Source organism: Magnolia sinica, chromosome 12 (genome assembly GCF_029962835.1).
Source record: "Magnolia sinica isolate HGM2019 chromosome 12, MsV1, whole genome shotgun sequence".
Lineage (NCBI taxonomy): Eukaryota > Viridiplantae > Streptophyta > Magnoliopsida > Magnoliales > Magnoliaceae > Magnolia > Magnolia sinica.
This window is the reverse complement of record NC_080584.1, coordinates 46,005,847-46,024,650: the sequence shown is the minus strand read 5'-3', so window position 1 is coordinate 46,024,650 and position 18,804 is coordinate 46,005,847. Positions and strand designations below refer to the sequence as shown.

The 18,804-nt window shown below is 38.7% G+C and overlaps 1 protein-coding gene across 1 annotated transcript; it reads right to left on the bottom strand.

Moving 5' to 3' along the window:
* Positions 1 to 1,290: 1,290 nt before the first annotated feature.
* LOC131221299 (probable nucleoredoxin 2) lies at positions 1,291 to 17,344 on the bottom strand. The gene is made up of 3 exons (XM_058216508.1): positions 17,134 to 17,344; positions 2,770 to 3,249; positions 1,291 to 2,364 (listed from the first exon to the last, which is right to left on the bottom strand). The coding sequence occupies exons 1-3, from the start codon at positions 17,245 to 17,247 to the stop codon at positions 1,708 to 1,710; spliced, it is 1,251 nt and encodes a 416-aa protein (XP_058072491.1). The 5' UTR covers positions 17,248 to 17,344; the 3' UTR covers positions 1,291 to 1,707.
* Between the last annotated feature and the right edge of the window lie 1,460 nt (positions 17,345 to 18,804).

Sequence of the window (18,804 nt, the reverse complement as noted above, 5' to 3'; positions counted from 1 at the left end):
TTAATTCTTATTTTAGTTTGGATATTATGATTGTATTTATTCATTGTTTTTGTTTTGAATTTTAGCAGCTATAGTGAGTTTGTGTTTAATTAAGTAGTTTATTAAGCAAGTTTGTAAAACATGGTCTTTAGTTTAGTATTTTTGTAGAGTGGACTGTCGATTGCGGATAAATTCCTGTAAACTTGCAGTTAGCTACTAGGCAAAAGTGCACTTGTGTAGGCACATGTTGAGTCATCGACTTATTGCTATAGAGTGGATTGGATTCGAGAATTGGGTTGGTGCTTGGGTTTGGCAATTGATGGCAGGAAAATAGCTAAGAATGGCAATGAAGATGTAGAGTAGCAATGCTACATAAGAATAAGAGGGAATAGACAACAAATTATGTGCAAATACTGTAATAGGAGTGAGAGTAGAGGCCAATTTGTTCCATGGTGCGAGAATCACGCCGATGTATAAGGCCAATTTGTTCCAACCATCTAATTTTTACAAGCCATAGATTGCATGGTTAGAATCATCAAATTGAAGTGCTACAAAGTATTCTTAAGCAATAGAATGTGGGATATATCAGATTGTGCAAGATGATGATTGGACCTACTTTGTTTCTACGCACAATCTTGACTGTCCATTTTCCATGTTATTGATTGGATGCCTAGGATCATCAGACTGGTGTGATTTTTGGACCATGACCTTTTTTCAATTTTTGTGTTATTCCCCCTCTATCTAGGGTACATGGACATCCTAAATGTCAGGTAATTATGTGGCTCAAGAAACCATTATTTATGTTTCGCAAATGTAAAAGATCTAAGAAAAATTAATTTCCACATTTTTACTATCTGGATTCCAGAAGCATGCATGGATTTATTATTATTATTATTACCACCATTAGATGTATGAAAAAAAAAAAACCACCATATGCAAAGTTGGATGAAGTAAAATCAATTGCAATAATATTTCTTAGGTCTCAAATTGATGAATCCATGGCTAAAATCTCATATTGAATAAGCTATTACACACAGACAGAAAAGCAAAATAAGAATTCCTGAAATCTCACTTTTCAGTACTGGAAGATTTGTTCCGAGGATATTCGGGAATCAGGACTACGGCCAAATCTGGTGAGCCCTAACCTCCCATATGAGAGAACTTGTCAGTTTGAGGGGAAAAACCAGCAAAATGAAAAGCCTTTTCCTGTGGGTGAGGGGACCACCAGAAATCGTGATTATCAATTATCTTCAGTCCAAACACACTATAGGAAACATCCAAGGTAACTATGGCAGCATGTGCTTAACAGTGTGCAGAAGTAAATTGTAGCATACATGCTATTAATGCAAACACTTCCACTCATACTTCCCTATTAAGTTAGGAGTCATCATCACCCAATACAATTAGAGGAAGAAACACACAATTATCAAGGACTACTAATGAGTCCCCCAAAATCCGATACGAACTACACACACAACAACGGAAAAGCAAACAGAGGCATGAAATACCTGGTTTCGGAAAGCAACTAGGCTCCAGATCTTGGATAGAATGGGAGTTTTCTGCTTGAAGAATCCCATTAGCTTCACACCAAGATTTACACACACCGAGGGCGACCATCTATATCTGTCTTCACTAATCTTTGAAATACCTCCACATAATCTATAGATTCTATACAATTTGATTCTTACTCAGTGTTAGAAACCCAAAGACTGGTTCATTCCAATATCCTCAGGGAGCACTGCTACAAGCACAGAATGGATCAACAGTCCTCACCTGTTTTTTTTCAGGGTTATCTCTGTCGACCTCCCGAGCACACTTGAGGTGGACTTCGTATCCACATTCGATGCACTGGTATGCCCACCCTGAGCCCTGCTCATCGCACTCACAGCATATAAACGGGCCACCCCCCGAGCTAGCTGACACTAAATTCAGTATGTGACGGTGACCCACGTGATGGAAAGATTTTGGGTATCTCTTGGCTTCTTCATCCTGCTTTTCTTGAAGCAATAGAAGCTGGGCTTCAGTAAAAGGGTATGCCATGTCTGAGTGTAAATTGATGAGATTGCGTCCTTCCTTTGTGACCGTCTTTCCATCAGGTCCAATTACGATGAGTGATGGAATTCCTTGAATGTTGAAATACTTTGATAAGACCTTCGCTGTCTCATCTCCATAGGGCAAAGCAGGCCATGGCATTGACTTACAGCACTCCAAGTAACCCGCTTCATCTCTGTCAATTGAGATAAAGATTATCTCGAAGTCCTCTTTCTTTTCTTTAAGATTCTTGTATACGGTCAACAATCGTGGAGTGAATTTCACACAGGGAGGACACCATTGAGCTGAGAAATACAGTCCTACTGTTTTCCCAACCAAATAGGAAATGGGTACCTGCAACTTTTAAAATTCAGCATCCTAACCTTGAAAAGAAACAGATGTATTATATGATGCTTGATTGAGAGAGAGTGTGTTGTTTTCTTTTTGTTTGATCCAGCAATTGTACAGGTGGATCCACCTTTTCATAACCTAAGCTGTTGATCTGGTGGCCTTATATGGGATGGGTCATGTGCTAGACAATCCTAGTAACCCAGTAATACATGGGCACCTACAACGAGTGCTCCACATTCAAAGATGGGCTGTTAGGATTGTTAGGTAAGCCAATAAGGGATATTTTGGCGGTATCTCGCATCCGCAGTATGGCCGATCATACGAAAGATTTGGATTAGCAGGTGGGCGCCACATGCCAATTGCACATTGTATATTTCCTCAAAGAAAGAACCTTTTTCTTCTACCAACCTGTTCATTTTGAGCAATGACGTAATCCCTACTGTCAGTGGCGAGCAGTTTCTCTAGAGTCTGAGAGGCATGATTTGCTTTCTCTTCAGCTACCAACTCTTCCATCCTTTCTGCAGTAAAAGGAAACGCCTGGATGCCGTATCGATAGACAAGGTCAACGCCTTCCGTTTGTATTGGATTACCGGATGGGTCAAGTATGATAAGGGAAGGAATACCTTCAATTTGAAACATCTGAGTCAAAGCTTTCTTTGATTGTAGATCGGAGAAGGGTATGGCAAGCCAAGGCATGGTTCCATGAAACTCATCAAAGGATCTCTGATCCTCATCAGACGAAACAAACACAATTTCAAATTCAGCACCTTGTTCCTTCAATTGGTTGTAAATGCTGGCTAAGATAGGCGTGAAGTTCTGACAGTGGGAGTACCAGTTCGCAGAAAAGTACAACCCAATCGTTTTCCCTTTCAACTCATAAATTTTCACCTGCAAGTTTTCTTTCAATTACTTCCAGGGACAATACAAAGAACTTTCCAAGTTTGTTCAATTAAAAGAGGTTGATGAGAAGCTTGTTTATCTAGATTGCTAATTCCAGACACCCCATCTTCAAGGGCCAGAAACAAATGCACACATGCCAACATGGCAAATGTTTACGGGATCAGGGACGTTCAACAGATGCCCCCATCAAAACATGTGTCACACCATAAAAATCAGGCTGGTTCACCCTATGAAGATCCCAGATCTCACAAACACGTGAAATGCTAGAACATGTGGTGTGTGCTTGAAGCTGAAGCATCTGGAATTAGCATTACTCCATAGCCCAACAAAACTAGATAGAGAAAAAGGTCTGTTGAGTGGTGAAATGAAAGAGCTTTAAACAATCCTTTTGGGTTCGACCAGTAAAGTTTCCACCTGATTCAGGACCATAATCTTACTGTACTCAGCATACCTTGCTGCCAAAGTGTCAAATGTTTAGGAAATTTGCTCCATGCAAAAGGTTGGCCCCATTGTGAAGAACTCCTAACATGAAAATAGGGCAGATACATTCACGTAGCCTAAATCTCTGTGTTGGGTCGGGTCATCTGCTTTTCATTCATTTTGATGACATGGCCCAACTGCTGATTTGGATAAGCCTGATTTTAGTTCCAACTTCCAAGTGAAAGTCGTGCTAAGATCAGCCTTTTGTATGGCCTGGATTTCCTACACATGCAACAACTGGCACGAAGACATCCCAATACCGTAAACTTTAAGGTGCTGACTGCTGAGGCAGCACCTGATCATCTATCTTCATAATTTACTTGGTCATTCTTTGCCAGAATAAACTACTTGCATCACATAGGACTTGGAAAAACATTGAGAATTCACCAGACGAGAAACCCATACAAAATCCAATATCTCATTAAATACAAAAATAAACATTTTCTCCTACTCTCTCTCTCTCTCCTCTCCTTCTCGTTTATGAACAACATCTCGATCGCGGCGTTCTTTTCCCATCCCTTTCCAATGAAATGGGGAAAAGACACTCTCCCACAAAGAACAACCAACTGCCCACCGGATCCGGAGATGATCACATGGTATGACTCGACTTTCCGGCAATACTCGAAACAGTTCGGTATGCAGTTGCAGCCATTAAAAACAGCAACGAGAGAAGCATCCCTGCCTCCATTCCTCACACCTTAATCCTCTCAACAAAAGCTCCAATTGGAGCAGAAAATAGAGAAGCTGCCCCTGTTGCAGAGAAAATTCAATCTCTTGATCCCCATGCCTTCCAAGCTGCTGGTAGAGAGGAAAAGATTTGAATGGTTGCAGAAGCCATTGCAGCACAAAAGCCTCATCTTCTGCCAGTGGATACGAGCCCAGAAATCATCAAGGCCAACTGCTTGCTATTGCAGTTGTGGAAGGAAGCTTCTCCTACAGCTCCAGTTGTTGGAAGAAGCATTTGTTTTCAAATAGCATATGGGACCCAAGGGGGCTGTGCATATACGCGATTGCATAATCACATATGCCATGGTACAACTCCCCGAAAAATTTACATTTTTCAATCGCACAAGTGATGGCATAATCTATATGCGATCGCATAATCGCACAAGTGATGGCATAATCTACATGCGATCAAATAATTGCATAAGCCATCACATATTTGCATATGCCATGGCAAAATGCCCAATGGTCATAAAACCTCATATGCAACTATGGCATATGCGGTATATGCTCCCAAAATGGCATATGCGGTCACATATGACAACACTAGGAATAAGTATCTCAAGGCTGCCTGCTGAAAACAGAGCATAACCTGAAGCAGAAGGGTTGTTGTATCAGGTTCCCTTCCATCCTCTCAAGCTTTCTGGTGCGTCACCAAAAGCATGTCAATGGCACCGCATTCTCTTCTTTAGGTGTATGTGTGTGTGGGCCTATGACTGGGCCCACAGGTACATACGCCTGGGCCTTATGTGTTATGGGCCTTAGTCTTAGCATTTTTCCTGTTTTATCTTTATTTTTATGCTCTCCTTATTTGTGCATTGTCTTTCTTTAGTCTTTTCCACCCAATAAGGACATATGTAATTGTAGTATTGTACCCTTCTCATACTGTTATAAATATAGGGTTGGACATCTAATGCAGGGGCATTTTCACACTGGGCCCGAGTGGGGTAGCCCGTGGGATGCGGAGATACACTCGGGGTGAGTGACCCATGTGATTTGGGGCCCACAGGGGAGGTCTCGTGTTCGAGACTCCTCATCGGGGGTGATTAATGCGCATTTCACACCGGGCTCGAGTGGGGTAGCCTGTGGGATGCGCGGACACACTCGGGGTAGGCAACCCGTGTGAAGCGGTACCCATATGATTTGGGGCCCACGAGGGGGGTTCGGCCGAGGTCCTAACCCATGCGATGTAGGGCCTGGGCTATGAGATAAATGGATTAATTCGTCATACTCTAACGGTTCGAGCTTTTAGAGCAAGTGGTTAATTGTCCTGCATCAAATTGGTATCAGAGCGGGAGATCTCATATTTGAGACTCCTCACCGGGGGTGATTAATGCAGAGTCATTTTCACATCGGGCTCAAGTGGGGTAACCCGTGGTATGCGAGGACACACTCGGGGTGGGTGAAGCTCGAGTGGGGTTGCCTATGGGATGCAGGGGCACACTCGGGGTGGGTGGCCCATGTGAGGAGGGTGGCTTGTGTGAGGCGGGCCCCACCCGTGTAAGGCGGGTGACTTGTGTGAGGCGGTACCCATATGATTTAGGGCCCACGAGGGGGGTTCGGCCGAGGTCCTAACCCATGCGATGTGGAGCCTGGGCTTATGAGATATAGGGATTAATTCACCATACTCTAACAGTTCGAGCGTTTAAAGCAAGTGGTTAATTGTCCTGCATCAACATCCCAGTCCCATGAGCTTCTTCTCTCTCAAATTATTTCCTCCTCTAACATGGTATCAAAGCTTGAGTGCTCCTAGGGTTCTCTCTTCTTCTTTCCTTCTTCTTCTTCTTTTTTTTTCCTCTTCTGCTTCTTACTCTTAACTCTATAAGTTTTCTTCTTCTTCATCTTCTTATTCCTCTTCTTCTCCTTACTCTTAACCCTATAAGTTTTATTCTTCTAATCTTTCTCAACAAGTGGTGTTTCCCTTCCTAATCTTCGGTGATTCGCTTCATTCCCTTCCTTCCCTACACAACAACAGCTTCTTAATAACTTTTCCCTTTACGCCTCTTTCTTCTTTTTCATTCTTTCTGTTTTGAGAGTTGTGGGGCTTTTCCCTCACTAACTCATTGTGATTCGTGAGACGGGGTGGCTTGCACCTAATCATGTGTTGTTGAATTAGAAGCCTCTTTGGTATACAGCTGAAGTCCTTGCTAATTTTTCTGTTGTCCAGTGGAAGACATTGCTGGAAATTATCCTTTTTTTAGGAATTTTCATGAGGAAATTGTTGTTTTCTGCTGAATAATTGGAGGTTTTGCTAGACATCCAAATTTGGTAACTTTTTTAACTCGTTTTTTTTTTTTTTTTTTTTCTAGATTTTCAACATCCAATTTGCGGCAGTAAGAGTTTATTAGTTGTTATCGTTTTGGCTTCTTTTTTTATTTGTTTGTCCGGCCATAAGGTCCTTCCTCTCATCCTTGGTTCTCTCACTATTTTTCAAGGATACATATGACCTCTTCATCAACTTTTGAGGCAGTTGATCTTTTTAATTCTACAATGGAACCGTTAATTATTCATTCTAAAAATCATGGTTTAAAAATTACCACATAAACTTAAGTTTAGAAAATTACCTTTAATGCTCAAAAGCTGTTGAAATGCTCGTTGGAAGAAAACAAAAGTTAAGGTATACATATGGCAATATCACAAAACCTCAATTGTCTGATCCTTCATATGGAGACTGGAAATTAAATAACATGCTTGTCATATCTCGACTTCTAAATTCGATGGAACCAAAAATTAACAAAGGTCTTTTTGTTGTCTGTTGCTTGTGAGATCTGGTAGACAACCCGTGAATTATAACCATGTCAAAATAATATGGCTCAGATTTATAAATTTATTAGGAAATTAAAAATCTGAGACAAGGGGAGCGATCAATGTCCGACTATTATACCAAGATGCATGGTTTGTGGAAGGAATTATCCTTTTAAGATGATCTTTAGTTCGTGTGTTCCACAGATGTAGAGGCATATAAAAAGAGTATTGAGAATAAATGAATTTTTTAGTTATTGGCAAGCTGTAATATAGAATTTGAACCAATTCACACCCAGATTCTTGGTTCACCCTCTTTACCATCACTTAATAGCACCTATGCACTATTGTTGCATGATGAGAATCGCCACACTGCAATGGGATCGACTGTACTTTAAAATTTTGCTCTAATGACAAGTTTTCGAAACTTTGACAATGCTACCATTGGTCGTGGTAGAGGATCGAGAAGAGGACATGATGGCGATCATGGTCATGGCATAGATCGATTGTATACCCATTATAGTAGATAGGGACATATCGTGGATTATGTTGGGTTCTTCATAGTAGACCTTTAAGATGAACTATTAACCCTTCAACTTCATATGAAAAAGATTCTCAGACAACTGTTGGAGACAATTCTTTACTCAGCTTCACCCGCGGTTCCATAGGCTAGTGATATTGTTCATCTCTCAAAATTTGAGTATAATGCTTTGCTAATAGATGTCACCCAGAATACGGCCTCCTCATCCACTTCCTTGGCTTTGACAGGTAATACATCCATAGATCTACATACTACCTCTGCGTCAAGCCCTTAGGTAATTGATTGAAGGGCTAACGATCATATTATAGGTTCATATGATTCTTTTTCTTCATTTACTCCCAATTCTAGTCTAGGATGTGTGAAACTGGCAGAGATGGTATCTCCTATTGGAGGTAAGGGTGTTGTCTCTGTTTCCTAGTCTTTTTCCTTGTCATCTGTCTTATTAGTGCCCAACATTACGTCTAATTTGTTATCAGTTAGTAAAGTAACCAAATACTTGAATTGTATTGTGTAATATCCTAGTAAATTTTGGGGTGCTTTGTTTTCCCAAAAAACTTACAAATTTTTTAAACATGCTATTAACCTGTCTAATTTGACTCATCTGTCTTTAAATGATGAACAAAAGTCTTGTGGCCGGTAGTCTTACTCTCAAAAGCATGAAACTTGTAATTGTAAGCACGAAATTGATGATTTTAGCACTTTGACCTAGCATCATAACTTCATGGACAATCTAACCTTTAATCTTCAAAAATCATGATGATCCATCTTTTGATTTATCAAAAGAGTCATACTATTACTATTTTATTATGAGGATCTAGGGCCTAATCACTTGCATCAAATAGATCTAGACGTTTGTTTCCTAGTCACATGGTAAACCCGTCATTCATGTGGTCCTCTTGATGAGTAAGTGAATGAACACTCAAGTAATAGTTATTGTTCTTTGTATATATGTACACCATGCTATATCTCACTCATATTTAATTTGCTAACCCATTGTCACCAATCCACTATTGCTATATCTCACTCACATATATGTGTTCATCTACTCACGCGTCAAGAGGACCACGTGAATGACAGATTCACCATGTAACTAGGAAACAAACGTCTAGATTTATTCAATAGTTGTCAAAATAACAGAAAATATGAAATGGCAATATGTAGAGAATTACGTGCAAGAATACAAATGCATTCCACAAGTCAAGTACGGTTAGTATTATGAGCACCATGACCAATTCCTTGCCAATTAGCTAAAATTTCTCATCACTCTCATTCCTCCAGTTAGACAAACATGAGCCTTACTTCTAGCAACTCGAATCCCACAAAGGAGTTCCTCATCACTTGTCCCATTAGGCATCTAGATATCAATCCCGACATGACCACATACCGAATTCCAAGGGAAAACCTTAAATGGTACTACTAGGAATAGGGATTCTCAACCCTAGGGACCACTCAATGTTCCCATATATTTTCATTCACCCATCAATATTCTCATAATTTCCTCATCACTCAGAATCATCCTCACTTTCAATCATACTAGTATAATGCATAACTTTCCAAAATAATCAATTTCCAATCTTTCCAAAAATAAAAGTTGATATACTTAAAACTTTCCAAATATAGAACTTTACCAAGATAAATTTTCCAAGTAAAGAATCATTCCAAAAGTGAAACGGTTATAGAAATACAATGCATACTTGGATTAGAACCACTCACCAATATATTTCCACATACATATATGGCATGTCCATCGATATCTTTGAAGTGTTGCTCGCGATTATTTACATTTTTATGATTTTCCTTCTTAGGGGTCGGCTTAGGAAGGTGATCATTTTTTAAGCAACCCCGGCCTTCCATTTTTAATCTAGAAAACTTTCTATAAATAGACTTTCCTATTTGGGAACTTTCTTAGGATAAAACTTTCCTAATATAAAATCCTTCTAATTGAGATTCAAAGTCAATAACTTGGATAAGAAATCATTTTTACTTGATTGCCCAATAAGAACCGATTACAAAATAGTTTAAACAAACTTCGGTCCTAGTTATGGCCACCCTTAATTGACTTGATGTGGGGCCCTCTAATGGCAAGAAAATTCCCAATAAGATCAATCTAATCATCACCAAAAATTATTTTTTAAAGTGGGCCTTTCACAAAATTCAAACCATAGTAGATGTAATTTTTTTTTAAATTTTGTTCGATTGCATTGGACTTGTTGATGTGTATTGGTAGAAAAGTGGGACCCACCTAGAGATGTAATTTTGGAAATCCTCGTTCCTAAATGGACTAGTAAATGGGGCCCACACCGCCACGTGATGGACCACGTGTGAGGCCCACTTGTTATCTTTTACAAAGGATAATCAAGCCCACTTTGGGCACAAGTTAAAAATGGGCTTTACAACCTTTTTATGAATTAAAAGTGGGGCCCAGTGATGTTCCGAGGATCATGGACGCTAAGTCTCTCAATGTACAAAGTTTATAGCATGAAATTCCTTTATTTGTATTGTATTTTCAATCTTTACATCCAAACCATTGAAGTCGTCTATTTTAGGGTTGAATTGATATTGTATTAGATTTTAAGTGGACCCATGAAATAATTCCTATAAAAATAAAGTGAACAACAAGTGGGATTTATGCCCCCACAAAGTGAACACGTGCAGAGCCCACTTGTGTTTCCTTTAGAAAATCATATGTAAAGACTTGAATGGAACTAACCTGTAGTATTGGACCATCCCCTTCGTAAGAGCCCACTAGAGACCCATTTAACTATCCAAAAGCACATGACGCCTTATTCTTCGTATGATGTTGTGGTTATGAGAATCGGACCATTAGAATGATTAAGTAAAGCAGACCCATAAGGCTAATTAATAGTAGTCAATTACCGATTTATTCTTTATTTGATCTTTCAAACCGAACCATGAGAAAACTTAGCCTAGACTAAAGCTAAGCATAAGGGTGGTTCATAAGAAGTGGTGAACTTAGAAAATCAACTCGTAATTATCTGATAACTTTTAAAGGTTACATGCTAAATGGACCGTTAGAGAGATCAAGCGATTTTAGGGTAGATCAGCCTCGTTTTGGTTAATAGTTGATCCATTCCATTTCAATCAAGTAAAAATAATTTCTTATCCAAGTCATTGACTTTGAATTTCAATTAGAAAGATTCTATATTAAAAAAGTTTTATAATAAGAAAGTTTCCAGATATGAAAGGCTTATTTATAATTAGTTTTCTGTATTAGAAATGGAAGGCTCGGATCATTTCAAAACGGATCGCCTTCCTAATCCGACCCCTAAGGAAAATGATAAAAGGGTAAAGAAACGCAAGGAACACTCCAAAAATATCGAAGGATATGCCATATACATATGTGAAAATATATTGGTGAGTGCTTCGAATCCAAGTATATATTGTATTTTTATAATTGTTTCACTCTTAGAAAGATTATCTACTTGGAAAGCTTTTATCTTGGTAAAGTTTTATTTTTGGAAAGTTTTAAATATAGCAAGTTCTATTTTTGGAAAGATTGAAAAGTTATTATTTCAGATAGTTATGCATTTATACTAATATGAGTGAAAGTAATGATGATTCTGAGTGATGAGGAAATTACGAGTATTGAAGCGTGAATGAAAATAGAAGTGAACATTAAGAATCCCTATTCCTAGTGGTTCTCTTTAGGGTTTTCCCTTGGAATACAGTAAGTGGTCATGTCGGGATTGACCTCTGGATGTCCAATAGGACAAGTGATGAGGAACTCCTTTGTGGAATTTGGGTTGCCAAAAATAAAGCTTGTGTCAGTCCAACTGAAGGAAAGTGAGGAATGAGTGATGTGAGATTTTGGCCAATTGATAAGGAAATAGTCCTGGTGTTCATAATATTAACCATACTTGTGAAAATTGAGCATGCAAATGTAACATTACACAATTCTCTACATATTGCCATTTCATCTTTTCTGTTACTTTGACAACTATTAAATATGACTATATCAGAACAATCTCATATCATTCAAGTGATGAAATTGCAGGGAGCAGGTAAAAGCTCTCAGGAGTTGGCCCAATGATACATAGAAGACAGATGACTTGCTTTAGTTGATCTTGGATTTCTAATCATGAGGATTTGGCATTTTATCTTTAAATAATTTTAAATTCTTTGAGATTGATTGATAGAAGTAGAGATCAATGAATTATTATTATTAAGTTTTAATAAAGCTTACTAAGTTCCTTTTATTATTTGTGATTGATTGTGGGGATGTGTGATTATAAATGATGATTGGTGAATGTTTAATTATGAATGTTGATGTGTCACCTGAGATCACGTCCCTTAACCAAAAACTAGGGTTAGCCTTAACCATGGTTCCGGAGTCGAGGGTGTGACATATTATGACCTTTTATGCTGATCACTGTGTTTTCCAAGATCTGAATACAAAAAATCTACTCGTTGATGGAAAAGAGAAGGTTGATTTATACATTTTTCATTTGAATGCTTCAAGTGTTTCAGTGTCAAGAAGGAAGACCTTTATCTCGGGCATTATAGGATTGGTCATTCGTCAAGTTTAATACCGCAATCATTATTACTAGTGTCAGTAGAGCCTAGTGATGTTAAAAATTTGTGTGAGGCTTGTGCTTTAGCCAAACACCAGTGTGTCTAGCCAACTGTAGAGAAACGTTCTAGTATATTTTATTTTATTTTTGTTCATTCAGATACTTTTTATGGATTTAAATATTTTGTTTCACTTATTGATTATGCATCTCGTATGACATAGATTTATTTGATGAAATCTAAAAATGCGATTAGCTCTATTTTCAAAGTGTTCCATAAAAAATCAATTTCGTGTGAGTATTGATACTCTTCATACAGATAATGCAAAAGAATACATATTCCCATACTGTAATATCATATCTTCATGAGCATGGTATTAACTCTCAGACAATAGGTGCATTTACAAGACAACCAAATGGCATGGCTGAAAGGAAGAATAGACAGCTTTTAGAACTCGCTTGAGTTCTTGTTAGAATGTTCGTTCCTAAATCTTTTTAGTCAGATGTTGTTCTTACAGCCTACTATCTGATCAATCATTTTCTCACTAAAGTTCTTGCTAGAAAGTCTCCCGTTTAGTATTTTTCAAACTTTTATCAAATCTCTAACATTCCCTTGCATGTCTTTGGGTGTGTATGTAATGTCTATAACATTGATCCTCTTAGATACAAATTGTCAAATAGATTTGTCGGGATATTCGTCTTTCACATAAGGGATACAAATGTCTTCATCCTATTACTAAAAAGCATTATATCTCTATGGATGTAAAATTTGTGGAAGGTGCTCCCCACTTTTCTAATAGAAAGGGGGAAACACATTCTATGGTTCTTCTTGTTCCTATTCTTAAGTATGATTAGATAATGTCCATCTTCTGCACTTGACAATGCTAGAAATTAGGTTGGTACTAATTCCACTAAGTTAAACTTGAAAGTATATAAGGAGCTCTTATTTTGAAGTTAGAGAATGCCCCCTCGAGCCATACACCTTGCATCATAACTTTAAGCGAATTTCCTGCTCTCATCACTTCTAGATTAGTGGTTCCCTTGCCTCCTTCGCCTCTCCCCTGACCTGGGGTGGGGTGTTCATTCCCTGTTCTTCTCTGCTCTTGACCCAAGGTATGAGCATTACTTTTAGTTTTGTTTCTCCCTAGCCTAGGGTGTGGGTCTTCTTTTCTTTTCTTTTTCCCTTGGCCTGGGTGTGGGATTTCCCCAATAATTTTTGGGTTGTGTGCCCTTAGTAGGTAATAAATCATTTTGCTAGCCTTCTAAGAAAAAAATTTGTTGCTTAACTAATATCATATTCAAAGAACAAAATAATAATTCTACTAAACATGTTTATGAAGGAAAACAAGATAATGACATAAGTACCAGATGTTGTAACAATTAGCGCCAAAGTATTACTTTCTATAACACTATAGGCCTATTACGTAACCATAAAGTTATGTCCTAGATAGGCTATTCTAGACACATTTGCCCATAATAAGCCTATCTAGACACATTTCACAGGGATAAGTTGTTATGTTGTCCAAGTTGTCGTTTGTCAAACACCCTGGAATGGGGATGGATGTACATGCACATGTGGAGCCTATGCACATTGTTACATTGGCACATGTTAACATGTGGGGCACGTGAAGAACGATATTGGCACATAAGCACACGTGGAGCACTTAAAAATGTATGTTGGCACATATGAGGTGCTTGAAGATGTATGGTGGGCCAGTGGTACATGTACGCGTGGACACATTGGCACAAATAGCACATGAGGCACTTGAAGATTGAATGTGCACATTTGAGATGGTTGAAGATGGACAGTGGTACTAGTGGAACAATGGCACATGAGGCACATGTTGCACATGTATACCACAACAAGGATAGGTCTAAAACACAATTTTTTCACAAGACTCCGATATCCTCACTAACAAACAAATGTAAACACACCCTACCCTTGTATTTGTTTTTCTTGAAATCCATGCAACCCCTGTTTTGATAAACTAAGGAAGCAACCCAACAATTATATATACTTGACTACCATGTCAAGTATATAACTTGGCTAGTTATAGAACAAGCCCCTATAACAAGGTTCATATAACAAAGATGCTATGACAACTATTGTGCCAAAGCATTACTTTCTTTTTCTTTTTCTTTTCTTCTCTTTTTTTTTTCTTTTTCTTTTTTTTTTTTTTTTTTTTTTTTGTTCCTTCTTTGAGAGTTAATCAAATTTTATTAGAGAAGCAAATGAGAAATCTGCACCAAAATTACAAAAAGACAAACCTATCATCTACAGAAGCTAAATCACTGCTAGAAAGGGACACAAAAGGGAGCCCATTGCATGACATCAGATTTCACCCTTCTAAAGAACCCTGTTTTGATTCCTGAAGCATCTATCATTCATTTCCACCCCAATTGCCCATAATTCGGTGAGAGAAATAAGGCTCCACAGCTTCTTCCCTTTTTAACCAATTCTACCTCATGTCGTGTGAGTAATAGAGACTCCTTCGACTTTGGGCCACCTAACTGCAATGAAATAGGTTGAAATACCACTCCCAACTCCTATGGTGAAGCACAATGCAAGAACAAATGGTCAACCAACCCCACATCTCTCATGCACATGAGAAAATGTTTAGAATGACTATGTTCCTCTTTTGAAGGTTGTCACTGTAAGAACCTTCCTCCGGCTAGCCAACCATGCAAACACTACAAGCTTGGGAGGCCCCAAAAAGCGATCAACCAAAGAAACAAGTCGAGATCTCCCGTTTCCACGCCCAAGAATTCCTCCAGAGATTGAAGGGATGAAATTTTGAAGGATCAAAAGCAACTGGATCATATCATGTATCTCTGACTCAGTTTGGTTACTCAAGGGGTCCTAACCAAAGATTTCCTGTAAACTCCACACACCAGTAAAATAAGGGTATTCGACTTCAGAGCAAGCAAGCCTAGCCAACTGAGGAAAGGCTTAGATGAAATAGTTAGAGGATGACATTGATTCTCTTATTGGTCAAGGAGGACAGTGACACTCATTAGACGAAAGTCTGCTTGCCCAGATGCTTCACCTGCCAGCACTAGTGCATGTGTATTGGAGCTAGGCTTGCACTGGTAGCACTAAGCAGTGTGTTCTTCAGAGAATGCAGCGCGCCACTAGTTGGAGCTCTTTATAAGAGGAGGCATTACTGATTGGAGTACTAGAGCAACTGCAGTTTTGACAATTGGAGTGTTGGCAGTATGGCACTACCAGCCTACTGAGGCCAACACCACTACATAGATGATTGTTGTCAACATATGGATGGTTGGCACCATTGCATAAAGAGCATTCCTATGTTCACATTTGGGCCCATTTAGCAACCATCAAAAGTTTGTCATGATAGACTAATCTAGACACATCTATCCAAAACAGGCTCATCTAAATACATCTCGTATGGATAGGCTATTTTGCAATCATGTTTATTGTTTATCGAACACTTTAAAATAATGATGGATGGACAAGCACATGTGGCACCTATACACATTGGCACATTGGCACATGTAGATTCATAGTGACACACATGGGAAGATGTATGGTTGCACATGACACATGTGGTGTGGGGTTCCTGAAGATGTATAGTATCAGTGGCACATGTGGCTCATGTACACGAGCACATTGGTGGCTGCTTGACCGTTGGATGTGCACATGTCAGGTGTTTGAAGATGGATAGTCTAATTTCTGGGAAATGTGGCACATGAAACATGCATGCATTACTCTGGAATCTTCCTACCGAGGATAAGGTAAAATACATTCTTTTAAAGAATAGCATATCTAGTCTACAGTCATATCTTTGGACAGGTTTATAATCACTTTTATGGGCATGGCGGCCAAATGTGTTTGACAAACAATGGATAGTTCTCCAATGTGGGATAAAGCTACCTAAACAAATCTTGTTCAGTTACCAAAGGATTCTTTGGTAGTGATGCCCAAGGTTTAGTGAAGCAAACAGTAGAGAGAGTTGAACTGATAAGACCCACCTTGAATGGAGTCCCGAGACTCCAGAGGATCCTATCCTTCAATCTTTTACCGATTCTCATTCAAATGTTGACTATTTCCGTATTGTTTTTAACCATCTATCTTCAGGCCAAAGATAGAACTGCTAGGATCCTCCAATCTCTTGGGTACATTTTCCCATCCATGGTGGGGTCCATTAAATCAATGGTATGGATCCGTGAAAATTGAGCCCGACCAAAGTACGCATTTGCTGAGACTCAGGTTGTACAAATTCCTCTTATAAATTTGGTAAAGAAAGAATCAAATAAATGGGAGAGCATCAAAACAAATGTGTAAATCTACCTTCATTTTGTTAAAAATAAGGTACTTGTCACTGTAATTCCTTGAATCTATCAAATTCCATAAATAAATAAATAAACACACACACACACACACACACACACACACACACACACACACACACACAGAATAGCACATCAGAATTCCAAACAAAATGGTAGGAAATTGAAAAACAATAAAAAATAAAAAAAAAATTCTACCTAAAACAAGCACTAGATTTAACACGAACTCTTAAAAACTCAAGCATGTATAGCTGCACTTCCCCTAATTCAAATAATTCCAACAAACCGCATTAAACCCACATCAGAATAACAACCAAAATTGTTAAAATAAAATAATAATAATAAAGACTTAAAACCAAACCCCAAAACATACACTTTTGGGAAGATTCTAAACAAAACCAGAATAGGCACTTTCCATAATATACAAGGATTGTAGATTTATTATTATTATTATTAAGCAATAGAGAATGAATAAGAAGAAGAAAAACCCATAAATCCCCCTGAAGAAAAGGACCAAAATGCCCATGACAAACAGAGGAAAAATACCTGGTTCCCAGAGGGAGAGATTAGGAAATCCCTGCTTTCAGAGTTCAGTAAGTGGAAGGAGACATGGCTCTTGCAGTCTTCAGTAGCAATGGAGGTGTTGTTTGCAGCAGCCATTGCCCTCAACTCTCTCTCTCTCTCCTTCCTTCCCTCAGCTTTTTTTCTTTCTTTTTTTCTTTTTTTTCTTCTTTTTTTAATGGAACTTGAACATTGGGAAAACCTAGTACCCATTGTTCAGGCTCTTTTTAGCGTTGAGTCGTCATGACCAGTGTCTGGACCATTAGATTTTTGCCACGTATACAGCTGGACTGATTCCTGATGAAAATACGTTTATAATCTGGAAGAGTATGAACAACCATAGGCAAGTGCACAGGCGCTAGATGATTCCAACCACGTGTACGAATACAGACGTTCAAATATTAGATTCACTGTTCATGAAATTAGAATGATAGTATTTTAACATTGAATTTCACCGATAGAACATTTTCTATTCTCACCGTTCATTTTATGGCCACCCACGAGAATGTAATTTAATATGATTTCTTTTGTTTGTCCATTACAAGAGGGAAGAGAGGAACTCAACAGTTTGGATTTCTCTGATATTTGTAGTGTGGGAGTATTTTCCGTTGGCGTGTGTATGGAGAGTGGCATTTTGCAGAGTATAGAACTGGCATCCACGCCTAATAGTGTCGGGAATTCTTACTTCTAAAGTTGTGTACGTGGCTGCATCTTTGCGGTTGCTTGACGAGGTGGACCTCATTGCGACTATTGTCGCAGTCGCGGGAAAAGGAAGAATTGAATGATCCTGAGCCCAAGGAAATCTCCAATATCCATCGGTTCGAAGGATTTCGCCAACAGCTATCAAAGGGCTGCGTTTGGACGCGGATTGCCTGGTGACGCTGGCGGTAGCGAGGCAGGGCAGATTTGGTAAGACCCCGGCCTCACCCGAGAGCATCGTCCTTTGAAGCAGATCCAATTATCAGGTGGACCATACCATAAGGACAGTGGTGATTAACCATCCTAGCATTAAAAACTTCTTATGGCGCACTTTAATGTTCTCCTAGCGTTTATTAATCATCTAATCTGTTGATGAGGTCACAAGCTTATGATGAAGGGAGAAAACAAATATCGGCTTGATCCAAAACTTTTGCGGCCTATTAATAGTTAAACAGCACTGTTTCTTAGAATATGGTCTACCTGATAAGTGGATTTGATTCACTTTTTTAAAATAATGTCCTAAAATGATATAGAAAAATGGATGGATAGCTTAGATACAAAATGCATACATTAAGGTGGGCCCCACAGTAACCCAACAGGAAAGGCCACACCAGCTTGGGTGAGATCCAGGTCTTACCTAATCTCATCTGTAGCAAAGTGAGTACTCGACAATACTATGGGACACACCTTGATGTATGTATTTTATCTATACTGTCCACTATCCACCTATTTTTTGAAGATCATTCTGGGCATGAACTTTCTTAATTGTCTAATTCTTCAATCATGGGTTATTTGTGGCATTGAGTCTTTTATCGGTGGTAATTACAATGTATCACTTGAGGCCCGAGTGGAATACGTCACAAAAAAATAGTAGTGATTAATGCTAACCATTAAAAACTTCCTACTGCCCATTGTAATATTTATTTTCCATCTAACTTACTAATTGGATCACATAAG